Source organism: Mauremys reevesii, linkage group 23 (assembly GCF_016161935.1).
Source record: "Mauremys reevesii isolate NIE-2019 linkage group 23, ASM1616193v1, whole genome shotgun sequence".
In the NCBI taxonomy this organism is placed as follows: domain Eukaryota; kingdom Metazoa; phylum Chordata; order Testudines; family Geoemydidae; genus Mauremys; species Mauremys reevesii.
In genome coordinates this window covers 13,798,786-13,816,774 of record NC_052645.1, presented here as the reverse complement: position 1 = coordinate 13,816,774, position 17,989 = coordinate 13,798,786, and the positions used below count along the sequence as shown (strand labels likewise).

Genomic DNA, 17,989 nt, shown 5'->3' with positions numbered 1-17,989 from the left:
ATACTCGTCACCCTTCTCAAGCAGGTTTAACTTGAAAGGTGGTTTTCAAGATAGGGGCAATGTCCCCCAGGCTCTCTGCCGTGGCCACTCAGGCTGCACGCAGGAAGCACAACACAATCGATCATCCTGTGACAGGCGCTGGAGTTACCTAAGACCAGCGTGCCTCTAAGCAATAGAACTCTACAGCAGGCAGACGGGAGCTGGCTGTGCATAGGTGACAGATAAGAGCAGGAACAACAGAAGCAGCCCAAGACCCATGAAAGATCTACTCGAGCCTTTGGGTTCAGCAATGGTTCCTTAGGTCAGCAACTGACTATGCCTTTGGAGGGGTCCTGCAGCTCTTCGGCTAGGTCTACACTGCAGCTGGGAGCGAGGGGAGAGAGACTTCCAAGCAGGGCTCGAGCTACTGTGCTAGCAATAGCCATGTAACCACTGCGGCTCTGACTCTCAAGTCCACGACTTCCTAAGCTTCAGCGCCTGAACTCCAGCCCAAGCTGCAATGTCCAGGCCGCTTTTACGGCGCTAGCTCAGGCCCTGCTGGAGTCTGGCTGCCTGGGCTGGGAGGCTCGCTCTCAGCTGCCATCCTCAGCTCGTCCCTCCCCACATATTTAGGCAAAGCCCTGAAGCCTCTTTGTAGAGGGGTTTCCAGTCTGAAATACAATTCTCTCCCCCCTCCCACTTTCCTTTTTCTAACACCAGCCCCTGGCTCAGCTTTTTAAGCTACACGTTAAACGGTCCGAGAAGCAGCCCAGGCACTGGTGCTTTATAAACAGCAAAGCCCCACAGGAGAAAGAACAAGTACTAGGCATTTAAAATCATTGCTTATTAACTTGAACAGAGGCTGCAGCTCCCACTTTAAGGGGGGAAGCTAGTACAGACTGGGCTGTGAAAGAATCAAGGTAGAACAGTCCATTTTCCAGCATCACTTTTTGACCACATGGAAAGAAACTATTCAGTCATTTTCGAGAGGTGGGTGGGTAAGGAACATGGTGGTTATTTGCTTTTCTTTTTCAAACCGTAATTAAAAAACACAGACCAGAGTTAGGGTTGCCAACCCTCCCGGATTATCCTGGAGTCTCCAGCAATTAAAGATTAATCTTTAATTAAAGATGTCATGTGATGAAACCTCCAGAAATACATTCAATCAAAATTGCCAACCCTAACTATAGTCTGTTCAGTCACAGGAAGATCAGTCGCTTTTTGCTAACTTTTAACAAAATAAAACTGAATTGGTGTCAAGAGGTTTGAAAGCAGGGGTCTGTGCATATGGAGTTGCTTTTTTCACAAGGATGTTCTAGATTCATATGTCTGCAGAGGAACACAGCCAGGATCAAGGTGCTACCATGGTTGCTCAGGCCAATGACCTGCATGGTACTAGGTTTGTGCTAAGGACATAGTCATGTGACAGATCATAAAATCTCTGAAGAGCACCATTAGCTGGTTTTCCAATGGTGATTAAGACACATGCTCTGTGGAGACCTGCTATTTATTTAATTGAAAACGTAACCAAAAAAATCAAGATGTCAACGGTGAAAAAGATGCTGACTCAAGCTCCCAAAAGGAAGTAAATTCACAGGTGGTTTTCCAACATAACTTCAGTCCTAACTCCTGCTGATTTTAGCTGCATGCATGTTCATCGTGAAGACCGGTTCCTGTTAAATCCACAGATATTTATGTAACTAAGAGGTGTGAGACAATGGGATCGCACGAACACTTCGATTCATCATGAATCAGACTCTCTTTTAAGGAAACACCCATAAGTTGAGGGTTTTGTGAGCTCTCAACTGAGGGCTGGGAGGGGGGAAATCCTCTCTCACGGGTGTTCATTTAGACATTGGAGGTGAATGTATGTTACAACCAGTCTGCCTAAAAATCCCCTTCCTCCTGTGTTGCTCAGCTCTTGGCCTCTCGTAGTGTTATGGCACTAGCTCCCTAGTCACCATATTCTTCCCAAAAGATCACTTGCCCCATTCAGTACCACGCCCAATACTGAAACTCAGAGTGGAGCCAGATGCAGCAACGAAGGCTGACAATTGAATGACAAAACTTGTGTCTTTCAGAGGTGTTAAAAAAACCAAACACACAACCAGGCAAGACAAAAGTTTTGCCGTGACAAGCCCCAGTGTGAACAGCGAGTTGTTGGCAGGAGCGCTCTCCTGCTGACAACGCAAACACCGCTCGTTGGGGGTGGAAGTTTGTCAGCAGGAGAGCCAACAAACAGCGGCTACACTGCCCAACTTCTAGCAGCACCGCTGTAGTGACACAGCCATGTCGCTAAAAGATGTGCAGTGTAGACACAGGCTAAGAAATTGCTGGACTGACAAACATGACAACTCTTCTGGTAGCAAAAAGATATTGCAAATTCATTCAACAGCCAGGCATGAATGGGGAGAACACAGCAAACAAAAAATGACGTGACACAGAGGCTTGGGAGTGAGAATTTCAAACACTTTCACGGCTATTCTACAAGGAACCAAGAAGTGAGATGGATTTTAAACAGTCTAAGGTGGCAGTAGACATCCTAGTTACTCCCTGGAAATATTCTCAGGACAGCAATTAATGAGGGTTTGGAACCAAGGGCCAGCTCAGCTCTTTGGGGCAGGAACATGTTTCACCATGTGTGGACACAGTGGGTAACTTGATGGGCTCCCCCAGTTGTGGGTGAGGCCTGTAGTCACGGCTGCAGTACAAATAAGTAATAACCTGAGTCACAGCTTTTAGGGTGGCCTGGTGTGTCAAAAATATGCCTGATCACTAGTACAAACCAAACAGCAATTCTGTGGCACTCAGCCGTTCCCCACCACTAATTCAAAATAAGCTAACCCCAGTCAGGAAGCTGGCAAACCAGAAGGGACACCTACTTGGGCCCCATAAAGCAGCTGGAAAAGAGGAGCACGTGGCTCGTCCTAGAGCAGCTTTTTGTGAGGGGGCTGCCCTGTGATTAGCTGGCTGCAAGCTGTCGGACCCTCTTCGAAACAGACTGGGATAGTGGAGATGACATTCTGTGGCCAGAGCCCAGTTGCAGGACCGGGATTAGAAGGCTATTCAAAAAGCTGCCACTCAAGTGGAGCTGGCCTTATTAGTTCTATATACCTGTTGCCAGGGCCGGCTCCAGCTTTTTTGCTGCCTCAAGCAGCAAAGGAAAAAAAAGAAAAAAAAAAAAAGATAAAGCCGCGATCAGCCGCACTTCGGTGGCAGCTCTACTGTGCTGCTTCATTCTTTGGTGGCAATTCGGCGGCCGGTCCTTCCCTCCGAGAGGGACTGAGGGACCCGTCGCCGAAGACCCGCCGCCCCTTTCCCTTGGCCGCCCCAAGCACCTGCTTCCTGCGCTGGTGCCTGGAGCCGGCCCTGCCTGTTGCCCTGGTTCACCAATAAAACAGCTCTGTTCACAAGCAAAGGTTCTTCCCTGTGGCAGAGCCCATCCAGCCAAGACCCACTGCCAGCCTAGAACAAGGATTTTTTCCTCCCTTTATGTTTTGTAAATGAAAATAAAATACCTTAAAAAGGAAGGCTGTCTCCCTGCAGGGCTCTGATGGGATATTTAGTGCTGGTGGAAGATGGCAGCTTGACAAGCCTACAGTCAGATGTCCCCTACTTAGCCCAACAGGAACCATGCCAGTAAATGCAGTGCAAACGTCTTTCCCTGGACCTCCACACGGAGGGCCTATCTGCAGGAGCAAGTGGGGAGTTTGGTCTCAATCTTTTGCCTCTTGAGACAGAGAACCATGGCTCCCAAATGGAACAGGGGGAGTTGTGCTGGGAATCGCTGGCTTGACACCAATCAGCTTGTTTCACACCAGCCATGCAAGTGGGGAGTTTTCAATCATGACTGCTAGCAGCACCATTCAAACGGCAACTTAGATGTAGAAAGCTCCAGCGCTCAGATCAGACTGAAAGGCTCCTAGCAACTCCTGACCCAGCAAAGGGGATTACACCTCTCCTTCCCCCCAAAAAACCAACCATCATCCAAGCCAACAATCGGGTCTCACTCAATGGAGCCCACTGTCACTAGGAAGTGCCTTGCCAAGAGGAGAAAGAAGGGTCTGGCTCCAATTCTTACCACGCCCTCATACCTTTGAAAAAGTTTATTACAAGGTAGTTACCCTATAAGCAGCCACACTCCCTCCTCTAATTACAGGGCTAGAGAGACCAGGTGGTTCCTTTGATTGACCCTCTCCCTCCCAGCCCCTCCCCACCCCCGAAAAGGAGAGTGACAGCAGGAGCAGGACTTTTGCAAACTAGCTGCTAGTTGAGTAACTGACTTTAAAAAGGCAAAACTGGTCCTTCGAGTCAGAGGGTCAAGAGAACAAAAAGCTCTGACCTCCCTCCCCCCCCATCCCCACACCCTTCATGAGGGTGTGGCTCCTCCAGATGGATTAAATGAGCACAAGATTGGGGGGGGTGGGGAGAGACACTGTAGAAAAGATTGTCCCCACTTTGGCCTCAGTTCTGTAGAATTGTCATTGACAGGCTCCCCGCTATTAACCTCCCCCATACACACATTTCCCTGCACACAGACAGCTCCCAAGAGGCTATTTTATTTACACAGACCCTCACTGCTCCCCAGACACCAGGCTGCATTAAATTAACTGAGAATTAAAAAAAAGGCACACAAGACTTAACCCCACGGTCAACCACAAGAGAAACTTCTAGCTGGAGCACTGCTGTCTGCCAGCTGCAGGGCACTACACACTCCCTTCGCTCCCAGACCCTTCAGCAAAGGGTGTGCTTAAAATCTGCTTCGGGTTGAAATTTAAAGCATAATTAAATAGGGAGCAATTAAAAAAAAAAAGGAGAATGACGGAGTCAAACATAACATACAACAGGTTTGCTGGTTTCAGGGATAGTTTTACACCTCCAACACCCACCTTTTTTTCACTTGGTGTTTTAATCCACATACATTGTCAGGCACTATTGGCATAAGTGGCTGTATAAACAGTTGTAAAAGTCTGCTATTGCATCTGAGCAGCAGCCATTGGCAGCGCTTCCTGAAACTGCCTCGTCATAGGTGCTACATGCAACCTATTGCCCAGTTTGTCCCAGGAGTAGGCACCAGGCTACCTTGTCCCGTAAATGTCCATTTTAAAAAGTAAACTTATCCGCATACATATTTACAAACTAGTTCAGAAGCCAGGAGTCAGCAAGGCCCATCAAATGTAGCATGCAAAATATTACGTATTTACAGTCAGTGTCTGTTTGCCAGGAGTCCTGGCCACCGCTTTGGGTCATGAACAAGAGGGAGGTTTTTTTTTTCAAATTTACATTTCATTGCTTTAAAAACAAAGCCTAAGGAAAAACAATCAACTCACCAAAACGTCAGTGGCCCCTGCATTGCCAGACCATCCCTCTGAGCCCGCCAAACGCGGAACACAGAGCCGCAAGAAAACACAGCCAAATGTGGGAGAGGCTTCAACGTGCAGTGGGATGGAAATACCATTGCTGAGTCAGCACTGATTCATGAGCCAGTGTTTCTGATGTTTCGAGGGATATGATTGAATCTGTATTTTTTAAAAGCAAGTAATTTACAAGAACAGCGAGTGGCACTTAAATGGGGCTCAGGTGAATGGCTCTGCCCACAACCGCCAGCTATATAAGCCCCACTTAGTGAAGTGAGGAACTAAAACCTCCAAATCTCTGAAAGGCACAGGAGGCAAACAGGCTCTGGAGTCCCAACCTACAAGCTCAAGACACCCTGCCTTAGCTTAAGCACAGAAGTGCGGCCTACACCAGGGCCAGAGCCCACCTTTGCCTCCGTCTGTTTCTAGCAGCACTGGACACTTCGGTTTCATTGCTGGTTAATGCCACCCAACGAGCATTTCCTATTCCCCTGCTAAGGCACTGAGGTGTATAAACAAATCTCATGGCTGGGTGTGTTTACTTTCTGATAAACGAGCCAGTGGAGATGCCAGCGAGGTGCAGCCCTCAGGCTTCTGCAAAGCTGCAGCCCTCAAGGTCACCCAGTTTGGTGCCTTTAGGTTGGCGACACTACCTGTTCTTTTGTAACTGGATGCAGGAGGGAGGGCACCACTCCTAGGAAAGAGGCTGAGCATGCTGAATACCCTGGGCGAAGGTAAGGGAGAGTCACATTTACACAGGAATAATCAGTTCCCTACATACACTTCATGGAGAGTTCCCCCACAAAGCCCTTCTCCCTCCCTTTAAAGGCAACAGCAAAGTTTGTCAGGGAGCCTTTCTAAAGAGCATTTAAGATCCCAAACACACAGGCAGAGTTACAAGGAGGACTGATTTGTAATTTAAAAAAAAAAAGTCTGGTCTTTCGCTTACCTGCCAAGACCCAAGTTCAGGGCTTTCTCCAACAGTTAACATGACCACCAAGGGCTATGTAAGCCTTGGCAGATGAGTGAGGGAAAAGCTGATTGGCAAACGAGTTATAAATCAACACCTGTGTCTATTTAATACCTCATGTCAGTGGTTCTCACCAGACCGGCCGTGATTTAAAGTTGTTGTTCAATGATTGCATGATAACCTGAGAGACCAGAGCTGGGTCTCAGTCCACTTAGTCTCAACAACAAGTTGTCCACATTGCAACTAGCACTAATTGGCTTGGTTGCTTTGTTGGCACCCACTACAAAGCGGCCAAGGATTAAATGACCCCTGGAGGCTGAACTACCCTCTCTTTTCTGAGGTGGTCCCTCCAGGGCAGGTGTAAGGCACTTTGTCAAGAAAGCTTGTCTGGCTACCGTGCATAGAGAACTCAGCCTCTGGGACCATCAAAGCCAGCAACAGTAAGTAGAGATCTGGGATCTTAAACAGCTGGGTGTTCTTACAGCCTTGGCGTCCACCTCAACAGAACTGCTACAAATGGAAAGACATTCCACAGGCCGGTGGAGATCATCAACAAAAGCTACACAACATACATTAACATCTACAGTGCCAGATGGGCAAACACTGTACAGCTGACTCTTGGAGCTGGACATCAGCTGGATGGCTGACGTCTGGTTGGGTAGTAGAACTGCACGTTCCCACAAAGGCAGAACAAATTCCTTTTGTCAGGATCCCCTGGTCCATCTTCTGTTCCCAGAACTCACATCCCACCGTCTGAGTAAGTTCACTAGATTCATGGTCCATTTCCTCAAGATTCTGTTATGATCCACCACAAAAAAAAAATCCAATGCACTCCACAGATTATGGGGCAAGTTGAACTTTAACAAGGGAAAAAGAGAACTGAAGAAAATAAAGTGGCATAGCACATTTTATATTAAAAGAGATGAGGAGCTCTGTTTGCCGTAAGGCCCAGCGACCTCTCCCACCACAGAGCGCTGCCTTGGTCCATGATCTAGCAGTAAACCTGAAGCAGCGGTGCTCCAGACGAATCTGTCTCTGTGTCCTGGTAGGAGGAAGCTCTGCTCATTGGAGACCCTTGAGGGGGGAACAAAAACAAAACAAAACAGGGAGATGGTGGGAAAGAATAAGTTCACATAAAATGGCACAGACTCAGCAGCAAAATCCTCAGGAGCTAGACAGATACAGCTGCCATGAAGGGTCTTACATATCTCGAGGGAAGAGAAAGCAGCATGATGCCCTCAGGCAGGGAATAGCCCAGAGTATCAGAGGCAAATTTCAGAAGAGATCTTGTCACTTCACACACACAGGGGAAACTAGCAGCTCAGCCTAAGGCCGCTCTTTGATGCAAAACATTAAAAGCAACATGGGAGAGAAACAGAGCCCAAGGCATCTGCTGGTAAATAATTCGCCCCTGCTGCTTCACTTCACTGCAAGTTACCCTCAGACTGAAGTCACAATCCCATCCTAACTAGGCTTTCACTTCCCTTCAAACCTTGTCAGAAGGTTTATGGACTGAAAACCCTCAGGCGTGGTCTCAGGCCCCAGGAGAAGGATGTGGAGGGGGGGGGGAGGAAGGGGGAAGAGTTGTATAAACTCTGATCTTTGTTTCATTCCCTTTTGAACCAGGAAAGGCCTAAATAAGGAGCATCATGAGGCTTGAACACAGATTCAGCGCCACCACACTGCATTTCCAGAGCACCCTTCGTCCAGCCGTAAGCTTCACAACACCCCGAGAGGTGGGTACTATTCTTGTTTTACAGACTGGGAACTGAGGCCATGTGCATTATGGGAGGTTTTGGGAAGCTCCCTCACCACTGCAGTATATCTGGGAACTATCCTGTGTCCTCCCAATGAAGTAAATGACATCTATTCAATAAATGCCACATCCCAAAGTCACAGATGGAAGCTGGAAGAGCCTTTGCTTTCTCACTAAGAGAGACACGGAGGTGTTACCTGCAGCGCTGAACCGCCTCATGTTCCTGGCTATCACGTCTGCTGTGGTTTCCTCTGATATCTGCACAGCCAAATCTGGAAAGAAAATTCAGAAGTGCTGAGGGGAAAGACTGAAGGTGTATATGGTGCCATGTGCAGACACCCCCTGCCAGCATCATATAACGCTCTCTCCCAATAGCCACTAGCACTTGCACAGATCCAGCTGGCTATCAGGGCTGAGCTCACTACTTCTTTATTCTTTAGGTTTAAGAAACATTCTTGTGCCTCTAACAACTATTTAAATACGATAAAGGAACAGCAACCCTAAAACTAAATAACCAGCGAGCCCAAAAATAGAAGAGTCCTACTCTTTCCCCAAACAATATTTGCTTCTTCAAGAGCCTTAAGACAGTGCGCCTTGTGGCATGTCCTGCAGGTGAGCAGTTTGAGGTACTCGGACAAGGGAGGGGTGCACGTTCCAAAGAAAGAGGCCCTCACACTCGGTCAGCAGCTCCCCCCCCTTTTTTTTTAGGGTTAGGCAGCACTTGAGATACTTGCAGGTTCCGGAAGCGGAATGAAAGAGATTAGAAAATTAACATGGTGAAACCACCCCCCAGCCCAGCCAGCTTTCCAAGGTTGTTGACAGACAACAATTGTTTCAGATTTGTTACTGGGTTGGGAGAGTTCCTTCATGCTCCAGGCAGAGAAGCTGAGATTCCTTTGGCTCGCGAATGAGGCATGGGGAAGAAAGCATCAGGAGGTGAACATTATCCAAGAACAACATTGGTCAAAGCTTAATTAAGAAGGCCAGCTTACTAGCCTTAGTGGAAGTGCTCTGGCATATGCCAGATCTGATCATCCCAGTGACCTGAGTTTGACTCATGGCTTTGCTTCCTAAGATGGGGTTAGAGAGGAGAGCCAGGACTAGTGTATGGCCAGCATGGCCAGCCCCTTATATCACTCAGCACAAACTCCTCTGGCAGAGTAAAGTATGGTGAGTTATGCAGAAGGATAATAGCTGCAAAGTGGCTTCTCAGGGACGTGGGTAGTATTAAGTGGCCATCTTCAGGGTTTAGAAGGGGAATGAGATTCCCACAACTCAGGAAAATAACCTTGATGCTACAGTTCCATTTCCAACTCTACCCCCTGCAAACTCCAAAGCAGGAGCTCTCACAAGTCTGGGGTTCCATATCCCAAGTTGAGCCCAGCTCTCAAACACAGGGAACTGAGCTGCAAAACTAGTGTGGACAAGGGACTTGCACGTACCGTCTTGGCTGGTGATTAGGGACTCCAGCATGGTTTCGTTGCCGCTGTCCGGTGGGTTTCCTCTGCTCGCCTTCTCCTCGTGGTTCTTGGTGGCAGGAATGGAAATGGGGGGCCGGACCCTGCTCTTCCGGGTGCTGATGCGTATAATGCCTCGGACTAGCCTGCACTCAGCATCCTGCTCATCCAGGTTGTAGTCCTGAGTGATGCTATTGATCAGGTCTGAGATCTTGTTGGTCTTCTCCAGGAAGACAGTGTCTGACGTGCACTTGGCCAGCTCATCAATCTGGTGGACGCTGAAGAGCTCTGTCAGTTTCTTGAAGATCAGGACATCAATCTCTTTGCTGGACATAGAGCTGCTCAACTCACTGAGGTCCAGATCAGACTCGTGGAAGGAGTAATACTCCTCTGAGCTCCGGTGGCTGCTGGGGAGTGGTGGCTTTTCTATGCTGTTCCTGAAGGTCTTCTCTGGCAGGGGCTCTTTGTAGCACGAATCTGCATCTGTATGGTTGCCAGGGTTCCGGTTTGGATAGACAGGGATCCCCTTCAGTTTCACATCTGGGTAACTGAAGCTGCTCCCCATAGTGTTCTTTTTGATCTGGTTCCCATTCTTTTCAACGGGAGAGATGTTGCCAGGGCTGTTACTAGGCACACGTCCATTTTGCTCTCTGTTTCTTCCGTCATCAATCGAAGTCTCAGTGTGACCCAGGCAGGGGATGTGAATGCTGCAATTCTTAAAGCAGCCCCCACAGGTCACTATACAGCAGAGAACGGCCTTGGAGGCATTCCAGGCCTGAGTCAAAGAAAGACAGCACAAACTCTGGGTCTGGGGAGCCTCTGCTGAGCCAGAAATAAAGGTAATTGTTTCTGCTTCCCTCCCGTTGGAGTCTTTGAGGTCAGCTTTGCGGGCTCTCCTATCCCGTGCTTGCTGAACCAGCTTGCGGCTGTGTTTGAGTTCAGGTGTGGATTTGCTGAACACCTCCAGGCTGATGTCACACTCTTTGGACGGGTTGATCCTTTGGGGCACAGCATCCTGGTGGGATAGGTTCATCCGGTGTTTGCTGATTACTTCTTCGGGGTGTCTTGTTCTCCTGCCCAGCATGGCTCACCACCTCAGGCACCTGAAGAACAAGATCTCATGTCAAATTTAGAGCCATTGTCACAGTAATTTTGTCTCCAGCCCGCGTCTAAGAATCCTCAGAGAAGGACGAGACCTGGATCATCTAGCCCAGCAGTTCTCAACTGTGGGTGGGGACCCCCAAAGTAAGTCGTGACCCTGTTTTAATGGGGTCACCAGGGCTGGCATTAGACTTGCTGGGGCTAAAGCTGAAGCCCGAGGGCTTCAAGCCCTGGGTGGCAAGGCTCAGGCTTTGGCCCGTGGTGATAGGGCTCAGGTTACAGGCCCCCTACCCAGGGCTGAAGCCCTCGGGCTTTGGCTTTGGCCGTACCACCCCGGGCAGTGAGACTCAGGCAGGCTCAGGCTTCGGTCCCCCCTCCTGGGGTCATGTAGTAATTTTTGTTGTCAGAAGGGGGTCATGGTGCAGTGAAGTTTGAGAACCACTGCCCAACCCCTGACCAGGGCAATGTTCCCTGCAGTACCCGTACTCATGCTTTAATCATCTAGTTTTAAGTGCCTTCCAAAAGGAAGCAGCAAGTCAGAAAAGCCACTTATTTTTTAAAATGCTACTTTTTAGCGGCATCAGAGACACTATAACCTTCAGAAGAGTTTCCCCAGCCCAAATGGAAGGCGATTCAGACTCTGAAGTTGTTCAGAAGGTGGGTGGTGCCAGCTGGCAGCTTCCCTTTACACATTCTACCTTTTTTTGAACAGTTTCCCTTTTGTCTTGCTTTCTTTGGGCTTAAAGCAGGCTCTAGGAATAAGCCATATCCATTTCAAAACACATCGTGCCTAGGAGGAGATGACAACTAACTGATCATTATACAAACAGCTGACCAAGACCATGTGCTCTAAGCTATTTGCTTTAGCACCAAGTACAGGGGATTGTGTTTGGCAGTCGGTGTCATGCCATATGCAAAAAGTACTGAAGGAAAAACTGATTTTGCTTCTCTTTTCGTTCCGATTGCAGATGTTTTCAGGGAACTGAACGTAGATGCCAAATTAGTCTCAAATCAGACCTCCGGAGTAAAGCTTTGATGTGGCTTTTACATACAAGTTCAATGTCATGCTGCATGCGACCATTACATTGCTCTACCCTTGGGGCCTGGGCTAGCAGTGGCTACCACTGTGGCAAATGAAAAACAAACAGCCTTAAAGGGCACAACTTTCCACTACTCCCTGGTCTCCGCACACCCTCTTCGAATGCAATATGCTTAAATTTAGATCCTTGAATTTACCAAAGGAGAATTGAATATATAAGTCACCATGTGTTTTGAGGAAAAATAAATTCATGCAGCCCAATGCTTGAACCAAGGTATATCAGTCTCTCTCTCTCTGTGCTAGTATTGTATCTATTTTCTCCCACTCTCTTTGGGTTCCAAAGCTGTCCAGTAGATATCAACTCCCAGCCACTGGATCTTGTTATACCTTTGTCTGCTAGATTGAAGAGCCCAATTTTTTGTTCCAGAAAGTGGAGAAAGTAACCAGGACGACAGCCATTTTCGACTTGATTCTGACCAACAGGGAGGAACTGGTAGTGAATCTGAAAGTGAAAGGCAATGTGGGTGACAGTGAACATGAAGTGATAGATTTCACAACTCTTAAGGAAAAGGAGTGAGAGCAGCAGGATAAGGATACTGGACTTCAAAAAAGCAGACTTCTACAAATTTGGAGAACTGGTAGGTAGGTCCCATGGGAAGAAAATCTAATGGAAAAGGGAGTTCAGGAGAGCTGGCAGTTCCTCAAGGATACAATATTAAAGGCACAACTGCTACCTATTCTGAAGCAAAGGAAAGATCGGAAGACATAGGAAGAAGCCAATATAGCTCCATTAGGAGCTCTTTAAATGACCTGAAAATCAAAAAGGAATCCTACAAAAAGTGTAAACATTGTCGAATTGCTCAGGAGGAGTACAAAAGAACAGCACAAGTATGTAGGGACAAAATCAGACAGACTATGGCACAAAATGAGTTACACCTAGCCCGGGGCATAAAAAGCAATAAGAAGAGGTTCTTTAATTACATTAGGAGCAAGAGAAAGAGGAAAGAAAGTGGAGGTCCTCTACTTAGTGGTGAAGGAGAACTAACTACTGGTGACATCAAGAAAGCTGAGGTGCTTAATCCCTATTTTGCTTCAGTCTTCACTAAAAAGGTTAATGATGACCAGATACTCAACACAATTAATATTGAAGGAACACAAGCCAAAACAGAGAAAGAACAGGTTAAAGAATAAATATTTAGAGATGTTAGATGTATTCAAGTCAGCAGGGCCTCTAGAAATTCATGCTAGGGTACTTAAGGAACTAGCTGAAGCAATCTTGGTGCCATTAGCAATTATCTTTGAGAACTCCTGCAGGATGGGAGAGGTCCCAGACCAAGAGAAGGCTGAACATAGTACCTATCTTTCAAAAGGAGAACAAGGAGGATCCAGGGAATTACAGACCAGTCAGCTTAACTTCAATACCTGAAGATACTGAAGCAAATTATTAAATCATTTGTAAAGGTTTATAAGGAATAGCCAGGATGGATTTGTCAAGAACAAATCATGCCAAACCAACTTAATTTCTTTCTTTGATGGGATTACTGACCTAGGGGGAAGCAGTAGATGTGATATACCTTGATTTTAGTAAGGTTTCTGACACAGTTCCACATGACATTCTCATAAGCAAACTAGGGAAATATTGTCTAAGTGAAATGACTATAAGGTGGGTGTACAACTGATTGAAAGACTACTTGAATAGTTATCGGTGGTTTGATGCCAAATTGGGAGTCCCACAGGGGTCAGTCCTGAGTTTTGCACTATTCAATATTTTCATTAATGACTTGGATAATGGAGTAGAGAGGACGCTTATAAAATGTGCAGATGACACCAAACTAGGAGGGGTTGTAAGCACTTTGTAGGGAGAGGTTTAACATTCAAAATGATCTTGACAAACTGGTGAATTGGTCTGAATTCAACAGGATGAAATTCAGTAAGGACAAGTGTAAAGTACTTCAGTTAGGAAGGAATCATCAGATACACAACTACAAAATTGCTGAAAAAGATCTGGGACTATAATGGACCACAAACTGAATGAGTGGCCAATGTGATTCAGCTGCAGAAAAGGCAAATATGATTCTGGGATGTATTAAAAGGGTGAGATTCTGTGGCCTGTGTTGTGCAGGAGGTCAGACTAGATGATCATAATGGTCCCTTCTGACCTTAAAGTCTATGAAAAGAAGTTTTTATGTAATTGCCCTCTTGTTCAGCACTGGAGAGGCTCTAGCTGGAGTACTGTGTCTCATTCTGAGTACCACAGTTTAGGAAGGATGGGGACAAACTGGAAAGAGTCCTGAGGAGAGCAACAAAAATAAGAGGTTTAGAAAACCTGAGCTATGAGGAAAGGTAGAAAAAACTGGGCATGTTTAGTCTTGAGGAAAGAAGATTGAGGGGCCACCAGATCACTCTTCCAATATGTTCAGAGCTGCTATAAAGAGGACGGTGATTAATTATTCTCCATGTCTACTGAAGGTAGGACATGAAATAAGGGGCTTAATCTACCACAAGGTCAGATATTAGGAAAAACTTTCTGACTCTAAGGGTAGTTAAGCTCTGGAATAAGCTTCCAAGAGAGGCTGTGGAGTCCTCATCTTTGAAAGCTTTTAAAAACAAGTTGGACAAACACCTGTCAGGGATGGACTAGGTTTACTTGGTCCTGCCTCTGTGCAGGGGGATGGACCTGATGGCTTCTCAAGGTCCCTTCCAGCCCTACATTTCTATGATTCTAATATCAAATATTTGCTCCCTATAGGTACTTATAGGTACTGGGATCAAGTCACCCCTTAGCCTTCTCTTTGTTAAGCTAAACAGATTGAGCTGCATGAGTCTATCGCTATAAGGCATGCTTTTCAATCCTTTAATCGTTTTTGTGGATCTCTTCAGAACCCTCTCCTATGTATCAACATCCTTCTTAAAATGTGGACACCAGAACTGCATACGGTATTCCAACAGCGGTCATACCAGTGTCAAATACAAACGTAATATAACCTCCCTACTCCTACCCTAAGTAGGGTGACCACTGCCACTTTTTAAAGTAGTCCTGCCAAAGTAACAGACATGGGGACTGGGAGTGCTTGGCAGATATTTATACATCGGGGATAAGCTTTCCTAACCTTCGTTCTGCTGTTTTCCATGAACATTTTGGTTTCATGGACATTAGCCTTGGCTGATACTTCGCAGATGGGTTGGCCCCAGGATATTAGAGAGACAAGGTGGGTGAGGCAATATCTTTGACTAGATCACCTTCTGTTGATGAAAGAGACGAGCTTTTGAGCTACACAGAGCTCTTCTTCAGGCCATCTGGTCTCACTTACGTATTTTATAAGATTAACACACACCCAGAGAGTTCTCCTTCCCTTACTCCTAGACATTTTAAATATAAAAACTCAGCACCTTTTGAAAATCAGGATAAGCACCCCCAGCTCGCATTGCCTTCACCGGGAGCTGTGGGTGCTCGGCACTTTTGAGTCAGGCCATCAGCTTTTGCTCAATTTCATCAAGTTTTCATGCACCAAAAACCCCATCTAAGCTGATCAAACTCTCCAAGTGGAGAGCCATTACTGGTCAGCAGGAAGACAGATTACTCATAATACAGAGGTCACATTAAAAGAATGACATATATCCAAAGCCCATAAAGTAATGGTCATTTATATAGCGCTTAGTATCCTGAGGTTTCAAAGTACCTTATAAAGTGGGTATTCTCTCCACTACAGAAGAAAAAAAATCTGAGGCACAGCAGTTAAATGACTTATCTAAGGTTGTGCAAAATGCAGTGTCAGGGATAGAACCTATCTCCGGCTCACACCCTGAGCTCAATCCATTAGATCACAGTTGCACACTGTATTCACCACAAGATCACAAGTTTAAGACTATAAAGACTTCTCAGCCAACACAGATATCAACCTATAGTCAAAGCTCAACTACCAGGATTCCAAAGACGTGTTCCCTTTGACTGTAAGCCCAGATGCTAAATTGTAACCAGCTGCCTGACAATGGCAAATACATATTTGGGTTAAAACCCACTTGCCAAATTGACACTGACAATGAAGTTGGTAACTGTCTTCCTCCTCAAGCATCAGTCTTATTTGAACCAACAAGATCCTTCTAAAGAGGCTAAGCAGCCATTTCAGAAGAACGGTATTTGTGAGTAGTTGGAACATCTAATTATCCAGGGTTTAATATCTTCCTTGTTGAGAGGGAGAGGAGAGCTCCTTCGAGATCAGTTATAACAGGGGTTCTCAAACTAGGGATCAGGACCCCTCAGGGGGTCATGAGGTTATTTCATGGGGGGTTGCGAGCTGTCAGCCTCCACCCCAAACCCTTCTTTGCCTCCAGCATTTATAATGGTGTTAAATATATTAAAAAGTATTTTTAATTTATAAGTGGGGGGGGGGTCTCACTCAGAGGCTTGCTAAGTGAAAGAGGTCACCGGTACAAGGTTGAGAACTACTGATTTATAAGAACTAGCTGAAATATCTACATCAGTAAACCAATAACCAGGCTGGCCACAGCCTTGACTCATCCCTATCTAGTACCGGAGGATTTGGAAACACTGGATTAAGAACATCCAAACTACTGTATTTAAAATTTAATCTTTTTTTGATTTCTAATGTGACCTGCATCCAAACACATGCAACCCTCAATAGCTTTTACAGTTTCTTCAAAAGCCACTCTGCTGCTGCGGTTCAAACCTGCTTTACAGTGGTTTTGCTGACAGTAGATTGGGTCTCAGGACATCCAGGTTCTAGTCCCAGCTCTACCACTTATTTGCTGGGTGATCTGGGACAAGTCACGTTGCTGCTCTGTGCCTCAGTTTCCCCTCTCACCTCACATCTGTCTTGTCTATTTAGATCATAAGCTCGTCTCTCACTATGTGTTTGTACGTTAGCACAACGGAGCTGCCAATCTCAGTTCGCAATCCTAGACACCACTATTGTAGAAATAGTGAACTGTTCATTCTCCTGAAGATTCACTACAAAGTTATTTTCACATAAATGGAGGTACATCTACCTCTGACAGAAACACCTTGGGTGTTCCTAATGACACAGCATACTGATATTTTTAGTTTACTTTTAAAAAAGTATTTTCCAAAGAAAGAGTAACAGACATGCCTCTAGCGTAGCGATGGAACTGTCGGGATTGTGTCTGCAGCAGCTCTTCCAGAGCACAGGGCATGAAGTGGCAAAGGCTGCACTGGAGTTTGTGGTTCCAGTCAATCACATGCTCCCTAGAAAGCTGATCAAATTTCTTGAACACACACCAGATCTGTCATCCCACACGGAGCTCAGAACCCTCCCAAGCCCAGCAACACAAAGGTAGCACAACATGCATGTCACACCCCCGAGAGCGAGCAGGCTGGCGGGGAGGGGGATACAGAGCGTGTAGGTGAATAGCACATTATCAAAAAGGGAGCCTGATGGGGGAGGGATGTTGGAGAAGGGTTGTCACAAGTAGGTGACACTGATTCAGTGGGGAGGTGGAAGGAGAGGTCCCCACGCCTCAAGGCAGGAAGGAGCTCACTAGGCCAGGGGTTTACAACCTCGGGGCCGCGGACCCCCGGGGGGTCTGCACACCATGCCCAAGATTTCCAAAGGGGTCCGCAGATGAAACCCCCTGCCCCGAGCAGGTGTGGGAGAAACCCCCCAGCTCCACGGGACCCCCCGCAGCACCCAGCCCGCGGGAGTGTCCCCCGGGGAGGGGCTGAACCCCGGAGGGGGGGGCAGACGAGTCCCCCGGGGCTGCCCCCCGCGGGGTCGCTGAGGTGGGACTGGGGCGGGGTCCGCCCCCCCGCAGTGTGTTCGGGGGGGGCACCCGGGCAGGGCGGGGCCTGCTCCCGCCGGGCGCGGGGGGGGTGCGGCTCCCCGAGCGGGCCCCTCCCGCCGCGGGGTCGGTGGCCAGGCCCAGCCCCGGAGTTACCTGTGCCGAGCCAGGTGAACGGCGTCCGGCCCCTCCCTCACCTGGGCCAGGTGAGACCATGTGACCCGCCGCTACGGGCTGCCGCTAGGGACACGGTTCTCGGAGAGGCGAAGCTCCTCCCTCCGCGGACGAGGGCCCGGGGACTGAGCTCCTGTGCCCTGCACCCAGCCTCTGTCTGCCCCCGGGGACCTCCCCCTTCTCCGGGCGGGACCCTCCCAGCCACTGAGCCCCGTTATCCCCAGCCATTGATTTCCTCCCCCGTCTGGGACTGACCCCCCCAGCCACTGACCCCCCCGGAACCCCCAAACGGGACTGACCCCCAGACACTGACCCCCGGAAGTCCCAAACGGGACTGTCCCCAGCCACTGACCCCCGGAAGTCCCAACTGACTGACCCCCCAGCCACTGACCCCCCCGG

General features: G+C 47.7%; 1 protein-coding gene across 4 annotated transcripts; it reads right to left on the bottom strand.

The window, feature by feature from the left end:
- Nucleotides 1–1,236: 1,236 nt before the first annotated feature.
- KDF1 (keratinocyte differentiation factor 1) lies at nucleotides 1,237–17,721 on the bottom strand. Of its 4 annotated transcripts, none has more exons than XR_005590894.1 (5): nucleotides 17,573–17,721; nucleotides 9,505–10,622; nucleotides 8,260–8,334; nucleotides 6,286–7,380; nucleotides 1,237–1,652 (listed from the first exon to the last, which is right to left on the bottom strand). XR_005590894.1 is itself a non-coding variant. In XM_039511901.1 (5 exons), the coding sequence occupies exons 3-5, from the start codon at nucleotides 10,601–10,603 to the stop codon at nucleotides 7,298–7,300; spliced, it is 1,257 nt and encodes a 418-aa protein (XP_039367835.1). In that variant the 5' UTR covers nucleotides 10,604–10,622; nucleotides 12,047–12,161; nucleotides 17,573–17,707; the 3' UTR covers nucleotides 4,277–7,297. The 4 variants fall into 4 exon arrangements, 3 of the variants coding, with proteins under 3 accessions (XP_039367835.1, XP_039367836.1, XP_039367834.1); XM_039511901.1 differs by lacking the exon at nucleotides 1,237–1,652 and adding an exon at nucleotides 12,047–12,161 and having other exon boundaries at nucleotides 4,277–7,380; nucleotides 17,573–17,707; XM_039511902.1 differs by lacking the exon at nucleotides 1,237–1,652 and adding an exon at nucleotides 16,768–16,891 and having other exon boundaries at nucleotides 4,277–7,380; nucleotides 17,573–17,705.
- Between the last annotated feature and the right edge of the window lie 268 nt (nucleotides 17,722–17,989).

Bases quoted from the DNA above. Each gene is read 5' to 3' on its own strand.
- KDF1 (XM_039511900.1), bottom strand. From the start codon at position 10,603: ATGCTGGGCAGGAGAACAAGACACCCCGAAGAAGTAATCAGCAAACAC. The intron at 8,335-9,504 runs GTACGTGCAAGT...TTTTCTTTCCAG, and splicing joins CCTAATCACCAGCCAAGACG to ATTTGGCTGTGCAGATATCA. The intron at 7,381-8,259 runs GTAACACCTCCG...TCCCCCCTCAAG, and splicing joins GAGGCGGTTCAGCGCTGCAG to GGTCTCCAATGAGCAGAGCT.